Source organism: Sitodiplosis mosellana, unplaced genomic scaffold (assembly GCF_009176505.1).
Source record: "Sitodiplosis mosellana isolate CC-2019 unplaced genomic scaffold, AAFC_SMos_1.0 Smas_scaffold_1, whole genome shotgun sequence".
NCBI classification, from domain to species: Eukaryota; Metazoa; Arthropoda; class Insecta; order Diptera; family Cecidomyiidae; genus Sitodiplosis; species Sitodiplosis mosellana.
In genome coordinates this window covers 4,592,823-4,617,196 of record NW_022595244.1, presented here as the reverse complement: position 1 = coordinate 4,617,196, position 24,374 = coordinate 4,592,823, and the positions used below count along the sequence as shown (strand labels likewise).

At 38.0% G+C, this 24,374-nt stretch overlaps 1 protein-coding gene across 1 annotated transcript in view; it reads left to right on the top strand.

Moving 5' to 3' along the window:
- Positions 1-352: 352 nt before the first annotated feature.
- The window catches only part of LOC129580552 (zinc finger protein rotund-like), a 30,718-nt gene continuing 6,696 nt past the window's right edge, over positions 353-24,374 (top strand). The window contains exon 1 of the mRNA XM_055471077.1: positions 353-2,787. Within this exon, the coding sequence (XP_055327052.1) occupies positions 2,395-2,787 (393 nt within the window). The 5' untranslated portion in view covers positions 353-2,394. The remainder of the gene's footprint in view (positions 2,788-24,374) is intronic.

Genomic DNA, 24,374 nt, shown 5'->3' with positions numbered 1-24,374 from the left:
AAGCGTCCGAGCGATTCTCTCTCGTTCACTGTGTCACACGCACACTTGCACCGTTTTTTTTTCTTCTCTCTCTTCCATGTTTTGCATACACACATGTACTGCATACGCCACATGAACCGTCTTTCTGTCAGGATGAAGTGAGTTGAACGCTGATATGCAGCCAATGCGAGTATCACCATCCCATTCCGACGCACACAAACGCCAATCGCTTCGTTGCGGTCTCGGTCTACGAGCATGGTTTTTGTGTATGCCATACCCGTAGTTGCGCCAATGTGCCTGTCTGTGTCTCTCTGTCCCTGTGTGTATTATGTCTCTATGTGTATGTGTGCACGTCACTCTCGTGTGTTCGATTGTACAACATTGTACAACACACGATGAATGTAAGCCGCTCCGACTTTATTGTGTCAATGTGTATGGGTTTTTTTTGGTGTGTTCCGTATTCTCATAAAAACTCTTGAATACACATCGTAGTAATTTTTTCGGTCTACACATATGCATATATACATCAAACTATACAAGCGAAGGCAAAGGGAGCGAATACAGATGAAGAAAAAAAATGTTTTATATCCGACGACAGCCACACGACAAACAACAGTAGCAGCACACAAACACCACACCGAAAACAACACACAGAGAAGAGAGCGAGAGACACACTGCACACACGAAAAAAAAACCTTTCGAGGACCAAAAACAATTTTTTCTTAAACCAGTCGAGTTTTTGCTTCGTAATGATTAACACATTATTCGATGCGAGCAATTTTTTTTCCGTTGGTCTTTTGGTTTTGATTTGATTGTTCGTCTCACCGCACTCAATAGTATTCAATGAATCGGCGGTGGCTCAATCAAAGCACAAGTAAATAAGACATACAAAAAAAACAGATTTTTGGAATGAGTGTGTAATTTAAAAAAAAAAAAAAATCTAAATCGCTCCATTTTTCCAACATACATATTAAAAACGCGAGAGCCAATCAATTTTAATTAAATCAAATTGGCGCCAAAATTAATCGCGAATCAAAAAGTAAATTGAAAAAAAAATCGTTACTTTTCACTGTGTATAAATTTCGATCGAAAATCGCGCGAGCATTGTGATTTATGAACTGAAAATTGTGAACTCTGCGCTGTTGTGTGAAGTAAAATCTAAATTATTCCAGCATTTGGAAACTGCATCGCGACTCAGCCGGACACAGATTAATTTCTGTGCATTTTTCGAACGAAACATTTTTTTCATAGTGAATTAGCGGGTGATCATAACATAAACTGAAAGTGGCGCGAATTGACATCGAAAAAAACATTCATCTTCATGTGAACTGAACGAGCAAGAGCAAAGAAAAAAAAACTGTAAATTTTCAATAAAAAACAGAACAACTGGCGAGGCTACTTTACGAGGCGCGTCTTCAATTTTTTTTTTCTTTCTAAAAATATCCGTTTCTATATGAATCACAACACATTAGCGGTGGCTGAACACAAATATAAAAATCATTGACTTAGATTTTATTTTCACAACCGAAGAAGAAAAAAAAAACTGAAATATTTAAAAGCATTCCGTTGCGCATTGATGATTGATACGAAATGTTTATATACCTGCAAAACGTTGCTGTTTCAAAATAAGTGCACCGAAAAATTGGACGATTTTTTTTCTTTTCATTCGTAGAATATTTACGGGGAATTTTTTTCCTTCATTATTTTTCGCCGCGAATGATTTTCATATGGGTTTTGATAGACTCGAACACTTTTATCCGCTCATTGAACGAATTCAACGGCGATTTAAAGCCTATTAAATTGTGAAACATTCATTTCTGTGCGCGCAATACTCAATAATAAACACACAATCACAGAACTAATACAGTGGGAATTCAAATCAACGAAAAATTGTTGTGACAAAGCGTAAACTTATCAGCGTAGCGAAAAAAAAGATTTTTTCTCGAAAAAGTCAGCACACAAAATACAAAAGTGCCTTGCCCTCATCATCATTTCCGATAAACTTGACGCAGAACTAGTATATATCCGAAAGATTTTTCTCTAGAAAAATTGTTTTGCGCGCACAAGATTATCATTTGTTGATAGCCTAATCACGTGTTAATTACCATCAAATGGTAAATAATCGCAACTGAAAGTGAATTGTGCCGATTTATCTCGAGTATTTTTTCCGGTGTGGAATCGCTTGAGTTGGAATTTCGAGTGAATCAGTGGGCAAAACTGTATTCTGAGAAATAAAAAACGAACATAAACACAAAAGCCATACTATCTCTTGTTGAACAAGGCATAAAACCGTGATAAGCGCAAAATAAAGGGCCAACACCATTTTTACACAAGTTTTTGTTGGTTATTAAACTGGAGGGTCGTACAATTGAATATAAGCCCGGTTTTGGGCTGGATCATCACAGCTCACCTCTGATGGCGGAAATACCTGGACCCGACTACAGTCACATTCATCGATCCATCGATCAGCTGCGCTCGATGAACGAACGCGGTGTTTTACAATTGGGCCCGATGAGCACCCTCATGCACGACTACAAACCATTCAACATTGATTTACGAAACCATGATCGGCTGGACTACAATAAATTGGCCAATGGCATCGATCTGGTTGGACGCAGCAACAACGATGTGAACAACACCAACAATAACAACAATAACAATAATAACACGAATGCACGAAACAATGTGGACATTGGACGTCATGAACATCATCAATCTCATCAACAACCAGATCAAAAAGCATATAGCTCACCATCGACACCGCCAACACCGCTCTCCAACAATGACGGGCAAATGACTGAAACCAAGGTAAATATCGATTGCTAATTCTCTCTCTGTCTAGATTCGATTGATTTTTGTTTTAGCTTTTATGTGGTTGTATTGACCAATTTTTATCTCCGACGCAAAAAAAACCGTTTTGTGTTGTCAATTAATATACATTATCAGAAATGAAAATTTTATCTCAACGAAATTAATCCGTTTTGAATCAAATACCATCGACCTAATCTGCACCTTTTGTGAATATCGTTCAATCATCATTCGATGCGATGAAAACATAACAACGAATCAAGTACGTGGAACGAAAACGGATGAGAGGCCACAGATCGAATGAGGAAAAAAAAACGTCAAAATATTAATCGCACGAAATAATTTCCGGAGAGAAAATATCACGAAGAAAATGACGCGGTGTTAGTAAATTAAATATATCACAAGCTCGCGTTCACCTTTGAAGAAAAAAAAACGGTGGCTCAACTTGAAAAGATTTTTTTTTCTCGCTTAGACTTTTGCGATTTCTGCAAGCACATTTTAAGGAATACGATGAAAAAAGTGACAGAAATTATTATTTTTTTTCTCTTCATCATCTCTACATTATCTCGTTGTGCCGTTGATTCTGCTTTATTTTCATGCTGCTGTTACCGCCGAGAAAATCCATAATTTTTTTTTTCATTTACTCCAATTCGATTTTTCTCTAAATAAGTACCCAATCGAACTTTGGTGGCGCACGGTTCACTTTGTTCCGTCGACATTTTTTTTTATTCACATAACGTTTTGCTCTTGATAGCACTTTTTTCTGTTGCTATGTAATTCTCCTTTTGACATAACTGAAACTTCCTTCGCTTAAAGTACCTATCAAGAGTCTTGAGCACAGTGCGACTAAGCATATTGGCTCATATCACTACTGTTGTGTTGACTGTGTATGCGTCGGGGAGCTTATATTCATATTTTATGAATTTCTTTCATTTTTTTTAATGCGATGATTCGTTTTTTTTCTCTTCGCTGCGCTCGACTCAGTCTACGGTTTGCGTTGTCTGTCATGTTAAAACATAAAAATGTAGTATAATTTCGTGTCATCGGTAAATTCGCGCATTTGCTCGCACAGCATTTTGCCATTTGATAAAACGCCTGTTATAAGTATATCGTTGTCTCCCTTTCGTGTTCGTTGGTACAGTTTTCGACCGAATAAAAAAATCGCATTGTCGCTTTCTTCCGCACCAAACACTTGCACAATCGACAGTCGAGAGTCGAACGAACGAACGTACGAACGAACAAAAAAAAACGCGCACATACATACGCCGACCAAAATCTTATTTTTTTTCGTTCATGCTTAGGAGTTTACAGTATAGACGACAACGACGACGATGGCGGCGGCGACGGTGGCACAGTATACACATGCAATGGGTTTTTTTTGTTGCTTGTTTGCGCTCGGTCATGAATCGAAATCGAAAATCTCTCTCTCTCTCTCTCTCTCTCTCTCTCTCGCTTTACACACAGAGCCCATCAAGTAGATTGAACGTTAGTGAACGCGTCATTATTCTAACTGGCTATGCTATGCTTGTTGCGGCAACGACACACCAATTCGGGTACTGCTGTGATAGCGTCACCGTTGCCGCGATCATAACATGTATATGCAAGTATATACATGGCATATACAACAGCTTTGCAAGTACACATCGCTTTTTTTCGCTGCATGTATAAGAAAATCGAGAGTTTTTAAGTTAAACGACTACGACGACGAGTGTCGAAAAAAAGTACACCTTTTTTTGTGAAATTCTACCTTTTATGTGAAGTTTGTACTTGTGCTTATGCTGATGCGTTCTTGCATGCCATATATGTGCTGAGCGCACTTTTTCCTCTTCGTTTCTCTCTCTCTTTCAATATTCGTGTATATGATTCCGGATCATTTTTGAACACGAAATTTGATTTGATACTTTGATGATTTTCTTGAAAAAAGCACACCTCGAAGGCTTTATATTGAATACTTGAGCATGCATCTTAAATGCTCAAGTAGTTAGTTACCTTTTTGCCATGGCGAACGAGTGAAATATCATGAACAAAAAAAATGGTAATAAAATTTCAAGCAGCTCCAACGCTACAATTATTTCGTTTGATAAAAGCGGATGATTTGGGCGTATTTGCTGCCATATTTTAAATAATTTTTCTAGTCGAATTTACCGCGCTAAGCCGTATTCTTCGCGTAATCGCTGTGCGAGTGATTTTGCTTCACGTGTATATTTGTGTGTGTGTGTGTGTGTGCATTGTTCGCATACAGGTATTGCTGGCTGTTTACAAAAAGAATCACGTTTTTACGGCGGTAGTCACGGTGAACAGAGAAAGAACGACGAAACACACTCAAAAAAGCAGCAACAGCAAGCCAAACATCGTACTCACAACTACCATCATCCATTGCATAAAGGCATACACAGCGCGCTGTAATCCAATGAACATTGTACTCTGTGTACTCAGCAAATGAGAACAAAAAGAACTCGTTTATGCACTGCTGCAATTTCCAACAAACAACTCTATCGACTCAGTGAAAAAAATTTGTGATGAATCGACAGCAAACGCAGGCCTCATATAGGAAAATTTGAAAAAATAAATATGGGCAAACAACACCAAACCAAATAAAAAAAAACAACAAGCGACCGTTTAAGTGGACGGCGTCTAGTGGTCATATGGTGCGATTTGCTTGATTGATCAGAAGAAGAAGCAAAAACTATTTGTCGACTCGAATACTGTAAAGTACTACAAGTAATTTGAACGCAACTTGAAGTGATGAAAGCGAAAATCTTCACTTCCATTTGAAGATTTGTTGTTGAATATAAACTTCGTCTATTTGAAGAAGTCGAAATTGTAATCATACCAAACACTCGTTTAAACTTTTTTGAAGAAATAGAGAAAAATGAAGATTTTTGTTGATAAAACCAAATTCAAGACGAGTCTTCTCTATTGCATTCACATTTTGGCGTCGTTCTCGTTGAGTTTCGGATGGCCCAAGTTTCAATTTATAAACTAGTGAACGTTGCACCGAAAAACAATTTTTATTTTATGAAATTGTGCAATTTTCGCGCGCTCCATGACATCGATATAGTCGTATATAGTCTCGAATTCGAAGTTTATTTGTTCCGTTGTACTGTTTGTTTGCGTTCGTAAGCGGCGATGTATTCCAAAGTGTACGCGCGGCAGCCGAAAGTGCCTCTTGAGCATTCCAATATTATTGCTTTACATACGTGCAAATTAAAGTTGGCAAGAACCAAAAAAATATTTGGCTGCCTCGTCGTCGTCGTCGTCGCAGCAGCAGCAGCAGCAGCAACAGCGATTTGCCGTATTTTCTTGTGATTTTGCCTTCGAGCGCTGAATTTGCCTTGCCTCGCCACGCTTATACGCTTGCCTTGCTTTCGAGACACGGCAAGAGAGTCGATTTTAAAACTGCGATTTCTTGAATTGCATGTGTTAAAGTGTGCACAAATCCAAAAAATTCATACACGATTATGTCGGAGGCGCTTTCAGACTTGTGTATTATTCCGATTCTCGTTTTCGGTATTTTTTTATTTCTTCGCCTTCTTTGTGTGTTGTAATCGCCAGAGTCGTGTGTGTGTGTGTATGATTTTTTTCCTCTTCTCCAGTTATTCGTTCGAATTCGAACGAAGAAAAAAATGTCGACATCTGCAGCACACGCAAAGCACAGCTCAAACGAAGAGTGCAAAAAACGAGCTGTCGATGCAGAAGTAGAATAAGGAAAAAAACCTATAAAAGTATACAATTTGGTATGTGTCCGCGAGCGCTCGCACGGATATGGCAAATGCAAGAACGCGCTCACTCGCACACACACACCTCGTCCACAGAAATCATATTCACAAGCAAATTACAAACTTTTTTTCGCTTCGGTTTTAAATGATTTTTGTTTTTTTCATTATGCGAATCACGAAAGCATAGTTTGGTGAACAGCAAACAGAGTGTTTGTCATTCGCATCGGCATTTTTTTTCTTTCATCAACATGCACCGTTTCAATTCTCAGCATTTGAATCTAGGCAAGCATGCCTGTCGAAACAATGTGCTAGTCGAAGTTTTGGCAGACTGTTTTTTTCACTCTCTGTATCATATTCGCTCGATTATATCACTTTAATTGGAGTTGTGATTTATCAACGCCTTTGACGAATGGGAAACCAGTCATTATGATGATATACAGACTCCATTCAAATGTATACTTTATGTATGCAAACATAATCTCAATTTATCGTCTTTCAAAAGCCAGAGAATGATAAAAGAAAAGAAAACAAACCAACAATGAACCCATAATAGCACGCTCAATTTATTTGCATTGATGACGAATACGCTTTAATTGGGTGTGTATGTGGTTCGCTTTTGTTTTTAAATTTCGACGTTAAGTTACATTTTGTGGCATCGCTTATCATCCGCTATCGATCTATGTGACCCGTTCCAACAAGTCTATACAAGAATTCGTTTTATCTTTGGCAGCACTTTGCATTTTTTGTTGTTGTTGTTTCGTTCTCTGTAGACATTGGGCTCACTCAGTTGATTAAAAAAAAGTGTTATCAATCCATGGGAATTAAAATTCACATCCGTGATTGACATGAATTGAATCATCGCATTAATTTTGGACAACTAATAATCTAACTAATGTTATTTTCATCTCGATTCCGAAATACGGTTGTGTCTCGCTCTTGGTCTCTCTTTGTCCTAATGCATCCCAAGCAGCGCTAAATATTAGATGCGATAGTTGCGAGTTCAACATTTTCGCTAACACATACACGATATGGCACACTTTTCTTCGACACAAAAAACATTCTGGTGCCGCAAGTGGAGGAGCTGTTGCTACCTCACATCAACAAACATGCCACTGGAACAGTGAAATGAACGGGCAAATATATTTGTTATATGTCGTTTTTTTCTCATAGAACTTCTATTTATCCGCCTGTTTTGTGCTTTTGTTGTTTTTTTTTGCTCTTCCTCTCTCTCTCTCTCGAAGCTGGTACAAAGTGTCAGCCTCAATTAATTTACAAACTCAAACAATCGAACTCTGTGCAAATAAAATGTGAATTTTTGTTTTGCTTGTCATTATTTGATTAAAAAAAAGAGCGGCGCGAGAGAGAGAGTGAAACACACCACATCGTGTTTATTGTGGCAAGCCAAAACGAGATGAAATATTTTTTTTTTTTCGAAATATGAACAACTTTATTACATAAATAGACAAAATTTTGTTTGCACTTGCGGCGGTAGAGTGGCGTGACACATTGTGTGTGAGAGAGAGAGAGAGAGAGTTTGGTGCCGGCGGAAATCGAACTCAATAAAATACACACAATTCGATGACGAAACAATTAATTGTGTTTTACAATCGAACATGTCGAATGAGACTGTTTGCTATCGTCGGTGGTGGTGTTGTTGTTGGAACTCTCATCTCGGCTTTTAGTTTGATATATTGGTGAAAGCAAATCGATAAATTCTGAATGAATTGGCTTGAAACTTTACGTGCTGAAACGTTGAGTACAGTGCATTTGGGCTTTTTGTGAACAACACTTGAATACACGAATATTTGACTCATTATCGTTCCTTTATTTTCGGTTTGTCACCTCAACTGGCTTTTTTCTCTCTCACACACACACTCTCTCTTGCTCACTCTTTCTCGGTCACTCGCTCTCTGCTAACATGGAGGTACGAAAATCATACCATCGATTACAATGTTCGCATAAAAGAAATGAGTTTTTCAAGTGCACTAACAACCATTTCCCATTCAACATAATGCATCCCAATCGCACACATTGACTAATATTCCTTCTATTATGATCTTTTTTTACCATTCGCTGCTGCCAATACACATAAAAACAAGCCCATTTGCAATTATGCGGATTGACTTCTTCGCATTACAATCGAATATAAAAAGAATCATCGAATAGAGGAGCGAGATGAGATGCTCTATTGTTTGCAACCCTTCACTCAACAATCGGCTGAATTCACGTGTTCACGTTGCCTTAAGTCCCTTTTTTTTTTTTGCAATGATGCTCTTTATTGTTGTAACAGCCTCTTCCGTTGTTTTGTTCGAGATTTTCCATTCCAGCGAATGCATGAACCTCAACCGAGACAGAACGAGCAAGAGGGTGAGCGTGAGCGAGAGAAAAAATGGAGAAAAACGGCGATTTGTGTTAACACTGTGTACGCAATTCTCTGCGTTTTTTCCTCTCTCTCTCTCTCTCTCTCTCTCTCTCTCTCCTCGATATAGTCACAAGTGTGACGACAATTACAACATACTACAACAAAATTGCATTCGAATCGCATATCGTACGTTAATCGCAAACAAAATAATTCAGGCATAATGTTTTCGTTCCATTCAGTCGGATTCAATTGAAATCCGTTCGTGTTACAGTTATTTTTTTGTGTAGTGGCTCACTTTGTACGCACAATACAGAAAAAAAAGAGAGAATGCGGAGGATTGAAAGAGGCGCATCGAACTCCAAAAGTGGTTTGCATCGATTTTACACGCCAAATATGGGATTATACATATATAAATATTTGTGAAATATATTTCGCGTGATTTGTTGTTTATGAGCTGTTGCTATTGAACTCCAATGATGATATGGCATATATTACAATCGGCAACAAAATATCGACTAGAACTGATTACATCGCAACATGAAATATCTTCAAGAGAAATTTCATGCTTCGCATGTCTTTATCACATAAATTTTATTGATTTATTCAACGCATTTTGCGAGCGAATGAACAAAAAAAAACACACACACACACGGACTGAATCGAAAAAGATTCTCAGAAAATATGAAAATTCAATATAAAACAAATACACAATGAATATACGTAGAGATGTCTGCTATCGCGTAGGATCGAAGTGCGAACGAAGCGGCGAAGCGAACAAATGAAGAGAGAGAGAGAGAGAGAGAAAAAAGAACACAATATTTTGCTCGTAAATAAAAAAGTCCATGAAATGGAAAGAAAACAACATTATTTCACTTTCTTGTGGTAAGTGATTTTTAAGTAAAATTTTATTGTTCTTTGACGTGTTCGATGCGCCGCTGCGTTTTCTTCTTCTCTCTCCTTCTCCTTTTGCTCATTCGTGCAAAAATCAATACACTTTTAATCGATGTGGAAATTACCTTTCCACGAACAAAACCAAATAGAAACCGGATCCGCATTTTTGTTTCGTCTTACGTCTTGTTCTATCATCGACGAAGACGACGACGTTTTTTTCGCTTGAAAGATAAAAGACATTTTTTTCGTTGTTTCGTCCGAAATGCAGCGAATATAAAAGGAATCGAATGATGAATACCTAGAAGTTGTTTATTCTGTCTTCCGTTCGTTATTTCCGTCATTTTTCTGCGTACCATTCATTCTGGTGCCGTTTATTTTCTTTCGTTTTCCCCCATTCGAAATTAAAAGAAAACAATGTACCATTCCATAATAAAAGTGGCATCGATTTTCAACTCGTGATATCGTTGAAATGTTCCGAATCCATGTCAATTTTTTTATGGTGAGCAATGCAATTTTATCGGCGGGTCAAGACACGAAAAATGCTTTGCTGATTAGAAGCTCTCTCTATCCCTCTTCTTTGCATATACATTTTTTTTTCTGTCGGCCATGGTACCAAAACCAAAACTCCACTTAACGACGATGACAACGGCACAGCCGACTCGATCCAATAAAATGGTTATCGCAATGAAAACATCGTTTCCGTCCCCAATCTTCATAACGCCACATACACACACACACACACTCATATCACCACAATCGCCATATCACTCTTTATTGGAAATGGTGTTGGTGTTGTCGTTGTTATTTGGCAATAAAAAAAGATATCGAGCAATTGTTTTTCCATCATGCTACCGTATGTGTATTGTCTATTGGTCGGAATCAATCAATTCGATAAATCGACACAATGGATCTGCGATGTGTCATTGCAAAATATTCGCATATGCGTCGAAACAGAAGAAAAAATGCGGAGGCTAAAAAAACATATCAACTCATACACCATGAGCTGAAATACATACATTAGCAGTTGTATTAGGCGCGTTCTCGGCTCAAGCATTTTTCACACAATCATCCGCTCTTGTTTGCGAATTTTTTTTCTCCATTCCTTCTCTTCTCATGCTCTCACTACCCAAGCATGCCAATTCGGAATTTTTTTTTTTTTGTTCTGTTTGTGTGCACCGAAAAAACCACTACTTATGCAATTCAAATTCAAGTGATACCAACACAGCCCAGCATAGCCGGATGGGCAGCAAGAGCGAGAGCAAGGGACAAAAAATAGATTTCACTTCTTTTTTTCGCTCCCTTCATCATTTCGGCAAACAATTGCAGAATGAACAAAAAAATATGATAGCATTTTTTTTATTCACCATTTCGGCTATACACACGGAGGGAGAGAGAGAGACAGAGACCGAGAGCGATGAGTGAGAGAAAGAGAGTTCGTGCGTGCGTGCGATTGTTAGATAGTGTGCGTGTATGGAGACGACGCGTTAGCAACCAGAAAAAAATATACACTATACTACTAGGCGCAAGCACGAAAAAAAATATGCTTTTTTCGGCCGAAATAAAAAAGTATAACGCGATGAGCACATTTTTTCAGCATTCGGATATGTTCGTTCGCTGCGGGATGCATGTGTATAAGTGTGGTTCGGCAGAATGGCAATAGCGAGAATATAATCTACATGTACTCGTCGGTTCTATACCGTCGGCGAATAAAGTATGCTCCTCTGCTGGCTGGCTGGCTCGTACATACACTTTTTATTTCATTCGTTCGTTCACTCGCTCGCTCGCTCGCTCGCTCTCTCTCTCTCTCTCTCTCTCTCTCTCTCTCTCTCTCTCTCTCTCTTGCTGCGGTGTGTGACGAGTTCATTGATTTTTTTTCAGCAATTTCAGCAATGCGAATTTTTATGCTTGTCGGTGACTGTATTTTATGGGCGCGTGCATGCAAATTTTTCAAATTGCCCAAAAAACCGTGCATATATACGTACGTACGTATTGCAAACAACAAAGCATATATATATATTCGGTATTATTTTAATGCGGGTGTGATGCATCTCTCTTTCAAACTTAATTCGCTGGTTCGAACGCTAAAAAGCATATACACTGATTTGATTATGATAAATGCTTCTTCAAGCCTTGAAAAATGATAATTTATGTAGGACTTCGAATATTTATTGAATTTTAAAGCGATAGAGAAAAAAACGAGAGAGAGAGAGAGAGAGAGAGAAAAACATTTCTTAGTTTCATTCTATGTATGCACACTGTGTACAATTGTTCAAACAGCACCCACCCAAAGGCAAAGCATTTAGCAATGCTTCGGCAAAACTCTCCGGGCTGGTTATGTGTTGGTGTTCTGCTTTCTTTCCAACTCTTCAAATTGAGACGACCGTCTTTTTGCCCGTTCACCAGCAACTGAAACTGTCAAATTTTTCATCATAAATATCGATTTTTTTCGTCTTCTTCGGTACTGCTGCTATGCCTGTCTGCCTACCTTGTGTTCCTCTCTCTCTTTCGCTTTCCTTCGTTCATTCTTGCGCCTCAACCGAATTCTGAATATTGAATTAGATTCTGAATGAATTCCATCGCCCCCAAAAAGACGGAAACGAATATCGAACAAGAAAAAAAATTGATTCGGGAAATTCATAATAAATTTCCGATGCCATTTTCCATTTTTTTTTCTCTTCTCCTTCTTCTTCTTCTCTTTCTTTTGCTTTCGTTCGTTTGTTTGGTTTAGTTCTTTCTGCTCTTTGTTTGATTGACATGAAATTGTGTGTACACGCGCGCATATCTACATGTAAAATATATGAAATACGAATGGTATAGGCTCTGTGTGCCACCGAATACAATTCAGATATTCATTGGTGCCGCTTTTTTATATACGGCAGAGAGTATTGAAATTAAATTCTTATGACACATTCGGAAGAGAGAGAGAGAGAGAGAGAGAGAGAGAGAGAGTGAGCTGTGATGGTGTCTTCTTTCAATCAAATCTCAAACTTTTGACACTTTTTTCACTCTCCGTGCATTGATGAAGTGGAATAAATCATTAAATTCACTTCAATATGTTCTCGTCTCTCGGTGAGTGTCTGTATAGTTTGTCACAATGTGTTTCGCAACCGGGAATCTCGTTTGGAATTTTTGACAAATATATTTGATTTGCTGTTTTCAATTCGGCAAATCGTTCACAAATGAGCTGACAACAGAGTTCTTGTTTCCTTGTGCCACATATCGGTAATCGGTCTCATTCATTCTTTTGTGGATCTATTTTTCAATAAACGCCTGCGATCCATCACATGTCATACACTTGTCGTTACAGTATAATGAAAAAAACAGCATGTATATATCTCTGGACAATTAAATCGAACGGTACTGTAATTTGTGGATTTCAACATCGTTCCGATAAAACTAATCGGCAAAACTGAGAGCGAACGCCAATATGAACTGAACCAAAACCATTTGTCTAATTACAATCATTATGCGGGGACATAAAATACCTAAATCATAAAAATGATGCATGACATTATTATGGCGAGCGTTTCGCACACACTCGAAAAACAGCGAATAAGACCAGCAGAAGAAAAAAGACGGAATATGAGCGAATAAAAAAAATAATCGCCTTTGCACATTTCGTATTATGTGAAAAAATGCTGTTTCGATTGCTTTTTTGCCACGGCTACTGGAATTGGTTGCAGTCAGTGTCGTTGGTTCACCGTTTCAGCGCTTGAATTTCCTAAGTGAATTTTGTTTTTTTTTTCGTGTTTCATTAGAGTGTACGATTTTTTTTTATTTTTTTCTTCGTGTTGTGTTCTTTTCGTTTTGTATTTTCGTGTGTTCGTAAGCCGTTCGTGCTTGGCAACCATAGCTGTTGCTGCCACTGCTATTGCCATCGTCATCGTCGTCGTTTTATATGTATATAATTAACTTGGGATCTGTTTTTGCATTCACTTTGACAACGAGACAGTTAAGCGCGGTGTAGAACCGGCGCACGTTGTATACTTCTCGATTGCAATTAGAAAAGAAGAGAGAGGGAGAGAGACTGCAAACGGCATATTGTGAGAGAGGATTCGAATGCGTGGAATTCATGTACAAAGAGTAAAACTAGCTGCTGCTGCTGCTGCTGCTGTTGCCGGTTCGACATTGACATGTTGATATGTGGCGATTTGTTTCGCTTGAATACTTGCTGCTTGAAAGAAACCGGTGCAAAAAAAAAATAAAAAAGAAAAAATAAAAAGAAGAGAACGAACAGAAAAAAAGCAACAACATACAAACACCAAACTGACATATTAATTATGGAAATATACATTTTATGGGGTCCAATAACTTCTCTCTTGCTACTTCATTGCACGAATTTGGTGCGAATATATCCAAATCTAGCGTCTAGTTTGATTTTTTTTTTTCGTCTATTTGTATTTGCCATTGCACGTCGTTACTGCTGATGCCAATGATTTGATAGCGAATTTTGATTCCCAAATCCAGCATTCAACTATGGATCATTAGCAGGCATAGACATGTTGTCTGACACTCGAGCTTGCGAATCATAATAATCCATATGTTTGCACAATGTTTGCGATTTCGTCATTTAAACTCCATTTTTGGTGGTAGATTGACAGAAAGTTACGAGTTCGGTACTTCAATTCCAAAACATCGAGGTTGACTCTGAAACACATACCCATCGTTTTACGTTCATTTGAAACACCAGACCAGGGAACTATAAATGCAAATCCCATTATTCTAAATGAAAATGAATCGAGAAGTCTTTAAAAAAGCGAGTGAGAGACAGAAACGGAGAGAGAGAGAGAGAGAGAGGTGGAAACGACAATCGACACAACACAGTTCAACTACCATGCACAACAATGTAATATAATTTGAGTTAAACGTGTTTCGTGCTCAGCACAAATTAACAATGAATAAATTTGTTCTTTCGCTTTTCCGAAACTCACAGTTCAACTGTTGTTGTTGTGCACTAGCTGCGCTCAAGCGATACATGTGTGATATATTGTGTATGATGTGTGCTCGCTAGCCCCGTGTGTGTGTGTGCCTCGTCTCAGCTACGATACGTAGATATAAACATATTAAATTTTTATGTTTCGTTCATAATTTTGTGTAAAAAAAAGTAACAAAAGAAACACATATACACACGGCGCACTGACAAGCGCTTAAGTTGATATTCTCATTACTTTAACACGAATCGATGGGCGCAGATCCATGCATCGTTACTCACATTAAATTCGATATATATATATATATATACACAAAATAAACTTCGTGCGCACATTAAGACTCTTCAATTTACCTTTATGTTTCCACGAAGTAAACTAAAATGAAAAAAAAAACACTCGCGCACACACACACACATTCAGTCAAAACGCCAGCAGAAATATAGACAACGCTAGATAGAGAACGACACATAGCATAGCATGAGCTACAATTTCACATGCATCCGCACACGAGTTGACTTCGTCTATTATGCTAAATGGGGAGACAATTCACCGCGGAGCAATAGTAAACTATGTAATGACAACTACTAAATTGAATTGGATTTGGCATGCGGCGGCTGCTGCTGCTGCTATTGCTGCGACTGTCACATAAATTTTGGAAAATCAAGTCTCACTCCTCGGCGAAAAAAAAATATAGCCGAGTGCTTGTGTCGTCTGCCATCCAGTTGGCGGTGGTTCAAATCGGATACATTTTTGACAGATTAACTTTTTAGCGTCTAAGTCGCATTTGTTTTTCGGGGTCGTTTTTTCATTGTATCGTCTATATGTAGCTGATGAAATAGCAAATTAGTTTTTTGCACGATTTTGTGAGCAACCGTAGCAGCAGCAGTTGGGATGGGAGAGAGCGCCGAAAATTAAATACTTTTCAAATTTGTACACAATGCATCACATTTACGTAAAGCCGAAAAGCAGCACCAACAAAGTGGTTCTTTCTTTGGGTGCGATTCTTTTGTACGATTTGATTGCATTAGTGGCCGGGCACATGGGTTTAAAATTGGTTCATGCACAAACGCAGTTGTCCATTTAGAAGAAAAAGAATTAAAAGTAAAAAAAAGAAGGAAAAGTAAACAGTAAAGAACCCAGAATGTAATTTGCGGTGCTGGACGCTGTTAATTTGATCCGCATTTACAGCCGGAGAGCCCGGTGCGAGGTGCATGTGGATGTGTGTATGTATCTTGATTTATGCCAATTGATAAAAATGACACATGCAAACCGAAATAAAAACACACATTCGCAACTCCGAAATGAGGTGATTTCGTTTGTTGTTCCCATTACCATCTTTCTCTCCCTACAGTCAGGCAGGTAAATTGACGCTACATTCGCTTTGTTACTTCTTTAATTCGTTTTTCCATTTCGTCTTCGATCTCTCTTTCTTGGCCAAATGTGGATGAAAAACGCAAACTGCATATTTAGATTGAATACATGCGATAGAATTTGCCCTGAAACATTCCGGATTTTCGGCCTCAACCAAAATGCAACACACTCGATTAATATTGTAAGCACTGCAAATTTACCAGGATTAAATACATTTTGCCAAGTCATAAAATATTTAATAGATTCCGAAAAAAACACTGAAAAATCATTCAGCGAACGAACCAACAAACAAAGTCAAAACAAAACGGATGACTCTTGCGCGAAATTGAATAATTTTTTTTGGATAGCCACTAGTTATAGTTTCAACAAACTCTATCAGTAAAACTATCAAAATAAAAAAAACACTCTATTTTTAGTTAACTCACTGTGAATCGGTTTGAATTTTGCCTACACATTTGAAATATTCCAAACGGTGTTTATTTTTTTTCTCTCTTCGTTCAACCAAAATACTGGAATCAGAGTCGCATTTTGGCATGTGTTTTTTTACGAATTCGATACATAGAGAGAAGAAAAAGAAGAGGAAGCATATCGAAGGAAAGAAAAAAACTTCATGCTACGACAAAACGAAAAGAGAAATATATATATAAAAAAAAAAAGATATTTATTAAAATTTTCTGCTTGAAATATGAAACGAAAAATTTATAAATTCCAATAGAGAGTAATAAAGAAGAAAAAAACTAACTCACACATAATTGATTGAAACGGGTCGAATGAATACATTTCTATTTCAATTTTTCGGACGTTTCGATTGGTTATTGCATGGCGGTGTGCTTTTTTCCGTTTCATTTTATTTCTTGATTGTTCGGGCTCTGTCTTACATTGCTCTGCCATTCTTGCTCTTTGCACACACACACACGCGCCCCATGTGTATGCAATACATCGCGTCTGTTGCTGACATTGTTTCGATATTGCACACTTGGACATTTTGCGACGTAAGCACTCAGCCAGCGATCAAGTTAGCTTTATGACGAAAAAATAAAGAAAAAACCATAACAACAAATATTCACATGAATCGAATGTGAGCAGTGAACTCGCTACTTTACTTCAAGCATAACATCGAACCGTTTATTCATATCAATCTATTAGCATAATAAATTTATAATGAGCTTGAGAGATGATGTGTGTGTGTGATGCAAATTATTCAGGCAACAACTCTCCTCTTACCTAGCCACTGTACGAACATACACGACAAAGACTAATCGTGTGAAGTTGCAGCGAATTGGTCAGATTGCTTATGAGTTTTTTTTTCGGTGTTTACGTAACAAATTCAACGAAAAATTTATTTGTGTGCATATTTTGCCCCATGCCGATTTTTGATCGATTCGAAAATCTAATTATTTGCATTCCGGTCCAAATTCGATCCATGGAATCGACGGGTGATTTCCATGTCTATCGACGGGCACGTCGACAAGTTTCAAGTGTCGCAAATATTTTACAGCATAAAATTTTACTCAAAATCGCTGCGATGGTTGACCACACCGAAGTTATTATTCGTAGAATGCAACACGGATCCAAGTAATCATCGTTTCGTTGAACAAAACGTGATAAAAGCGATTCACAATTTCTTTTTGTTGTGTTCGTTTAAAAACAAGCGCACAATTTTGTGCTTTAATAAGAATTTGCTGTGTTGAAGAAAAAATGGCAAGAATAGCAACAGCAGCAAATGATGCGTCATCATGTATTTGCATGAATTTCGGCGAACATAATAATTTGGAGCGAGTAAGTGAGCGAGTGCTAGCGCGAAAAAGGAACGATGACTTAAATGGGCTTGTTAAGAGTTGTTCGCCACAATTTTTCCATAAAATCAACTCAATTTTTGTGATTATAAAAATGTGCCTGCTGGTTGGTGGCTCAGGTCATTCATTGTGTCTCGCTCACTCTAACCACCGTGCAAAATGTGAAAAAATTCATTGAACCAAACGGTAAAACACCGAATAGTTTTTGCAGCATGTAAAACATTTTTATTACATTACTAATATATAAACAAAAGATGTATAGAAGTCGGAATGGAGTGAACAAGAGAAGGAAAAATAAAATAAAATTGAAGCTAACGCTTCAACGTTTGCATTGTGTCTCCACTACAGTCGCAATTCGTCCGTCGATTGCACGAATGTCGCACGATAATGTGTAGTACACACGAAATTTGGATTGTGCCTGTTGTGAGCGAGTTAAAGAACACGCAAATGCTTTATCGAGGAAGAGAGAAAAAAAAGCGGCCGAACAATAAAAACTAAAGCAACCGAACAGCGGTACAGGCACACTGAATACGCTGCATTTGTATGTGAAAAGAATGAAAGAAAAAAGGCAACAACAACAACATGAATAGCAGCAACAATCGTCGAACATTGCCCAAAACAGCGTCGGCTCTTGAAAATGCACGAATTCGACATTTCGTTGTTGGAACAATATGGCAACCGAGTGCATATAACAAGCGCCACTGAAGCGAAATTATGAATTATATTGTGTGTGTTTGTTTTTTTTTCTTCTTCATATATTTTCGTTGGCGAGAGAGCCTCTTCAATAGAAATGTTTTGCAACATTGTTGAAGAGTGACCGAACCGACGATGTACGTGTATGTACGGCGTATTTGCGTGTTGTTTTGTCTTACATTTTATGCAGCAGCACTCGAGATAGAGTGAACAGGCGACAGACCAAAAGAAGCGAGCAGAACGAGCGCGATATGAAGAGGCGATCAGATAAAGGGCATGTCTGGTTAATAACTCTAATTTTCAAATTGATATACAAGCCAATTCTCATCATCGTCGTCGTCGTCGTTGTCGACATTGTCATTTTATATTTTTATTCTGCACTGAAGCGTTGCGTCAAACACGCTACTTCCAACTAACATCGGAAACAAGCTATTTACTCTGTGATCGATTTGCATGAGCGCAAATTCGCAAATGAGTCTGTGTCGCTCTCAGCCCGATTCGAAGAGAATGAAATGAATTTATTGTCACATACATTGGACTCGTTCTCTCTCTCTCTCTCTCTCTCTCTCTCTCTCTCTCTCTCTTTTTATTTTTTTTTTTTTATCTCGATAACATCCAAGCCAATAAATTAAGCCAAGCGGACAAAAAAAGCGGTTTTTGAAGATGAAATCAGCAAAAAAAACAGTGTATGCAGGGAGTATATATATATTTCGCGCTACGATGTCTTGAGACAACCAACAAAAATCGGACTCAATCGAAGGCAATTGCGTGCTTGAGTTTCACTTGGTTCACACAACAACCAACAGCCGCAAGGCTGTTGTGGTTTGTTTGAGTCCGTGTTTGTCTGCGCAACTATGCCTAGATTGGATGTAATCAAATTGACAGTTATATGATTTCATTGTCAGCGATATGGCGCGCGTTTCAGCAAATTACGCTCTCGTTGGAATTCTACGAATAGTTGTGTGCCCAGTGTGAGTCTGTGAGTGTGTATGTATGTGTGATAAATGTGCAAGCGACTGTGCTTCAAGTGTGACACAAAACGATTTATGATCATATTGTAAACATTGATCAATTAATTGTCACGACATGAACGTGCGACTTGTGATTTTCAGCAATTCATCAGCGAATAATTCGTGCATTGCCAAAGCAGTCAATCGATTCAATTTCGAATTTCATATTTTTCGTGCAATATTTGTGTATGTGAGAGTGTATGATTTTCTGTACATTTGTCATTTGATCGAAAAATGCAGAAATAACGGATTGCATTGTTTAGCCATTTAATTTGCTCTTTGTACGCGCGTATGAATGAGTTTGGAATTCTTGGTTGGCGGTTCAAAGTCTTAAACTGATAAAAGAAGAAAATGTGTATTGGTTATATATGATGTGTTCGGCGTTGACGATGCTCACGCTATTATTTATTATTATTGTACTCGATATTTATGTTGTGGACGACTCTTTTTTTTCTGCGTCGAATTACGCATTGACCTTTGTGTTTATCAATGCGTACACATTTCTGATAATTTACGCTTGTTTTTATTTTATTTCCTCTGTCAATTCCATGCACTTCAATGTGTCATTGTTTCGAATTCGTGTCGATTCTTTTCAATTTCCATGGTTGATGAGTATTGTGGCCATATAAAAATTGGCCGCACAAATGAATTGTGAAAACCAGAATAAAAACACTTTGCATATTTCATTTTCGGGCCCATTTGGTGTCTATTGTTCGCAAAGCGTAAAATCAAATTACGGAATTGGATTCATTGAACTGTCGAATGTGCGTTTTGCTTTTCACACCAAGAGCGCCAAATGAATATTGGTTTGTGGGTCTGTCGGATAGCGGATCTAAGCCATAAAAACTCGCATTAACCTTATCATTTTGTACACATTTAGTGTGTGTATGTGTATGTTCTTCTCACTACCGCATACTTGATTGAAATCAAAACTTACCGAAAAAAATAAATAAAGTAACAATGCCATACAACCAACCAAATATAAATTCCGGTCGGTTTCTAAACCTTTTCTCGTTCACTCACTCACTCACTCACTCGTTCACTCGCTCCCATATGCGAGTGTCTCATTTCACTTACCCGAATTCCCATCGAATCGGAAATCTATGTAAATTGTTCGTCTTTTCCTAAGAATATTCACGACAAGCGTTAAGAATAGAATCGGTCACAAGCGAACGACAACCGGCAGTAACAGCACTGAAGAAATATAGAGTGGCCCACACAATATGCTCGTACGGGCCGAGTAAATAGACTTATGTGTTCACATAATTGTTATTTGCCTTTTATGCAAATGAGTTGTTGTGCCTTGCTTGGCGTTGAGCTATGGTAGCAGCAGCAGCTGAAAAACTTCATGTGTTTATTATATTTTTGTTGTTGTTGTCTTCGTTCAGGTAACGATAAGAAATCTCTTAAACGAGTTAAGAAAACATGAAATAAATTCGAGCTACGAATTGCCGCAGCCACTATTTGACTCAACTAATTTTTTTCATTTTTCGATTCAAAATCGAAGCATCGAACAAGACCAATCCATGCGACGTAATGTTTATAAATAAACATACACCAATATAGAATCAATTTCTAAGTAAACAAACGCCATGACATGGTGTCGCCGAAGTTCATTCCGATTATCTCATTTCCACCGATAAATCGCTACATCGAAACGGTTATGTTCGACATCGTAAATCGCAAGCGTTCAAGCGCTTGTTATTTATTGGCCTTTATCGCTATATCGATAATTATAATTTGTCCACTAGAATTGAAATTTTTCGAAATCGAGTAATTTTCAAGCGCTGATAAACATTATTCACCGTTCACATGGCATTAATGAAGAAAGGGTTTCAGTGTGTATGTGTGTGTGGATTCCGTGTGGGTAATTAAAAATTCGACATATTTCCGTATGTGCGTGTGCGTGTGCGTGCGCGTTTGGCTCGTACGCTGCTAAATTCCAAAGATTGACAATTTCATTGGGCTGCAAGCATTTCGGCGCTAACGAAACAACAAATTTTTGACGTAAATAAACAAATCATAAGCTTGCCCAGTTTACGAGAAAGAGAGAGAGAGAGAGAGAGAGAGAGAGAGAGAGAGAAAACCAAGTGGAGAAAAAAATAAATACCAAAGACGAAAAAAGATACCGGTTGATCGCTGGCTCTACGCTATAAAATAAAACTGCTTATCATTTTGTGAAAATAATTTTCATAAATTATTGAACCGTTGTCGCATTCGCGGCAAACTGTGAACAGAACAAGCGACACAACACGTACCGCGTAAACAGATGTAAGTGGGAAGCGATCCGTCGAATTAAGTAAGAAATGAGTAACATCGAAAGATAAACAAAATATTGCATTTTCATTCGAAACGTACGATGTTGAGCTGATATAATGAGGCGTGAGCCTCGCGAGCACGAGAGTCACATGTAGCACAGAGAGTATGAAAAAAAAATATAACAAAACAAAACAAAACATTATCATCATTGTATACATTCTGTTGAATAAAAACAAATTCGGATGATGAATGAAATGACAAAAAAATAAACGAAAAAAACGGTATAAAGAATATGCACACATTGACTGCTTTGCGCCTACTGCCTTTTGTTTCAATCATCGAAAAAAAGAGTGTTACTCCATCGTATTGCCGATTGTTTCCGAAAGCATATCCCAAATCGCATTCCCAATTTTTTTTTCCTCCATTCCGTTCATTCGTTAAGTCCATAATTGTTTAAAAATAGCGTCGTCGTTCGCGAAGTGCGTGCACGCACCTTTTGGCTGATTGAGTGAGTAACGCGTTATCCGAAAACCGGTTTTTGAGATAATAATTAAAACGGTGGAATGGATTCGGAAAAAAGGGCGCTTTCAACCGCCGCCGCCACTGTTGTTGTTGTTGCTGCTGCTGCTGCTATATGAGAAACACACATTTCGACACCAACGAAACAAAATATTAATATTGATGGCATAATATATGCGACACTTTTAATATTCCGTGATGCAGTCGCACACACACCGGGCTCGCGTGAGACAGAGACAGTAGATCTTGTTTGATTCCCGTTGCTTTCCAATCAACCAATTCATTTGTTCACTGTTACCATCGTTTGTAACATTTTTGTTTTCGTCATTTCTCGGCTCGGCAAGCGAATGATTTGTTTGCATACAAGCTCATGTCAACGTTCTCCTCTACTGTTCGGGTGATGAGTGTTTGTTTAATTGCCGGGCGAAAGCAAATAATAATGATGATGACTAATTTCTAGTTTTGTGAAATTTTCTAACGATCTTTCGCCAGCCACAGCACCAATATCTGGATAATTTTGATACTCTGTCTCTCAAAAATTTCACATTTTGTGCACGGAAAATGTCACTCGGCTCGAAACAATGGCTCATTTTGACAACAAAGTATGTAACACAAAACAAAAAGCGAACTCAAATGTTCTAATGAATTCACGGCCACTTAACCATCAAATGTATAGAGCAACAGTGAGAAAAGGTGCTGTGTTATCGCGATCACATTTTTGAATTATGCTAATTACACTCGCGGCGAAGCAAGTTTTACGTTCAATTTTTGGAGCCCGAATCAACCACATTCGCGCACTCATTCCTTAATGACTTTATTCATTAAAACGGTTCCAAATAGTAGCGCACATTTTGCTCGTCACAAAATACCCAGAACACAAACCAAATTCCCCATCATAATTGTAATTATTTCGATTTATTCCGAAATGGGTTCAGTTTTTTTTAAACTTCACTTTAAAATAGGAAATTACTTTAAATACACTTAAAAATGTTCGGTTCGACTAATTATTGCGTCAAGCGATCTATGGTCGACGCAAAGTGTGCGTCGCACACAAGCAAGCAAGCAGAGCAAATGGCATTGTAATTGAGGTACACCAGCAATAAATTTATACTTCCTTTTCGCACCCAGTGATCTTTGTTTTGATAGATTAATTGCTCGCAAGTGGAAGATTGAGATGATTAAATTCAAAGATGAACTATCTAATGCTGTTGAAATAGATCTGACTGTGTACAGTTAATGTCAAGATCCAGTTTTTTTTTTATTTCAAGTGGCTGCTGTTTCTATGCGCTTCTCTTCTATACGTCATCTAATGATAGACTTTTAGCAATGTATGCAAAAAATTGAAAGCCATCGCCGACCGCGATTCCTTTTTTTCGCCGCAAAATAATTATGTGTTCGCGATTTATAATGCATAAAATGTGTACTTATACGATTGGACTGTGAAATTTATTTCGTCTGCTTTCGTCGACGACGATGACGGTATAAATGGTGATTTGACGGCCACACACACATACACAAACACACCACACAAAATGACACTTATGTAACAGATCCCAAATGCGTCTCGTGAAACGAAGCACAATATATTTATTACTCAATTACCTGAAGCATGTCAAAGTGATTGAGACCCCAAATCGCGATCGAAATGCGAAACAACGTCGCAGTTGTTACAATTCAATACCTACCAACGGTATGGTTATCAATGAATGCCAGCTAATAAACCGTTTCTCTCTCTCTCTCTCACTCTCGCAACAGCACCGAAAATGTTTCCTTAGTCACCATGACGATTCACAACAAAAACCAGACAATATCTTGTTTGACGTGTGTACATTTGACGAGCGAAGAAAAAAAGACAACGACTGCGTTTGTTCGCAAATTCAAACCATTTTATTTGCCATGTTAACCAAATCGAAAGCGAGAATTATTAACCAAAAGTGATTAGCTTTGAATTTTCGGACGAAGCATTCATTTGGTCGTATCGTTTACTCTTAAAGTGTACTGGCTGTTGTATGCGTTATTCAGGACATCCCGTTTGA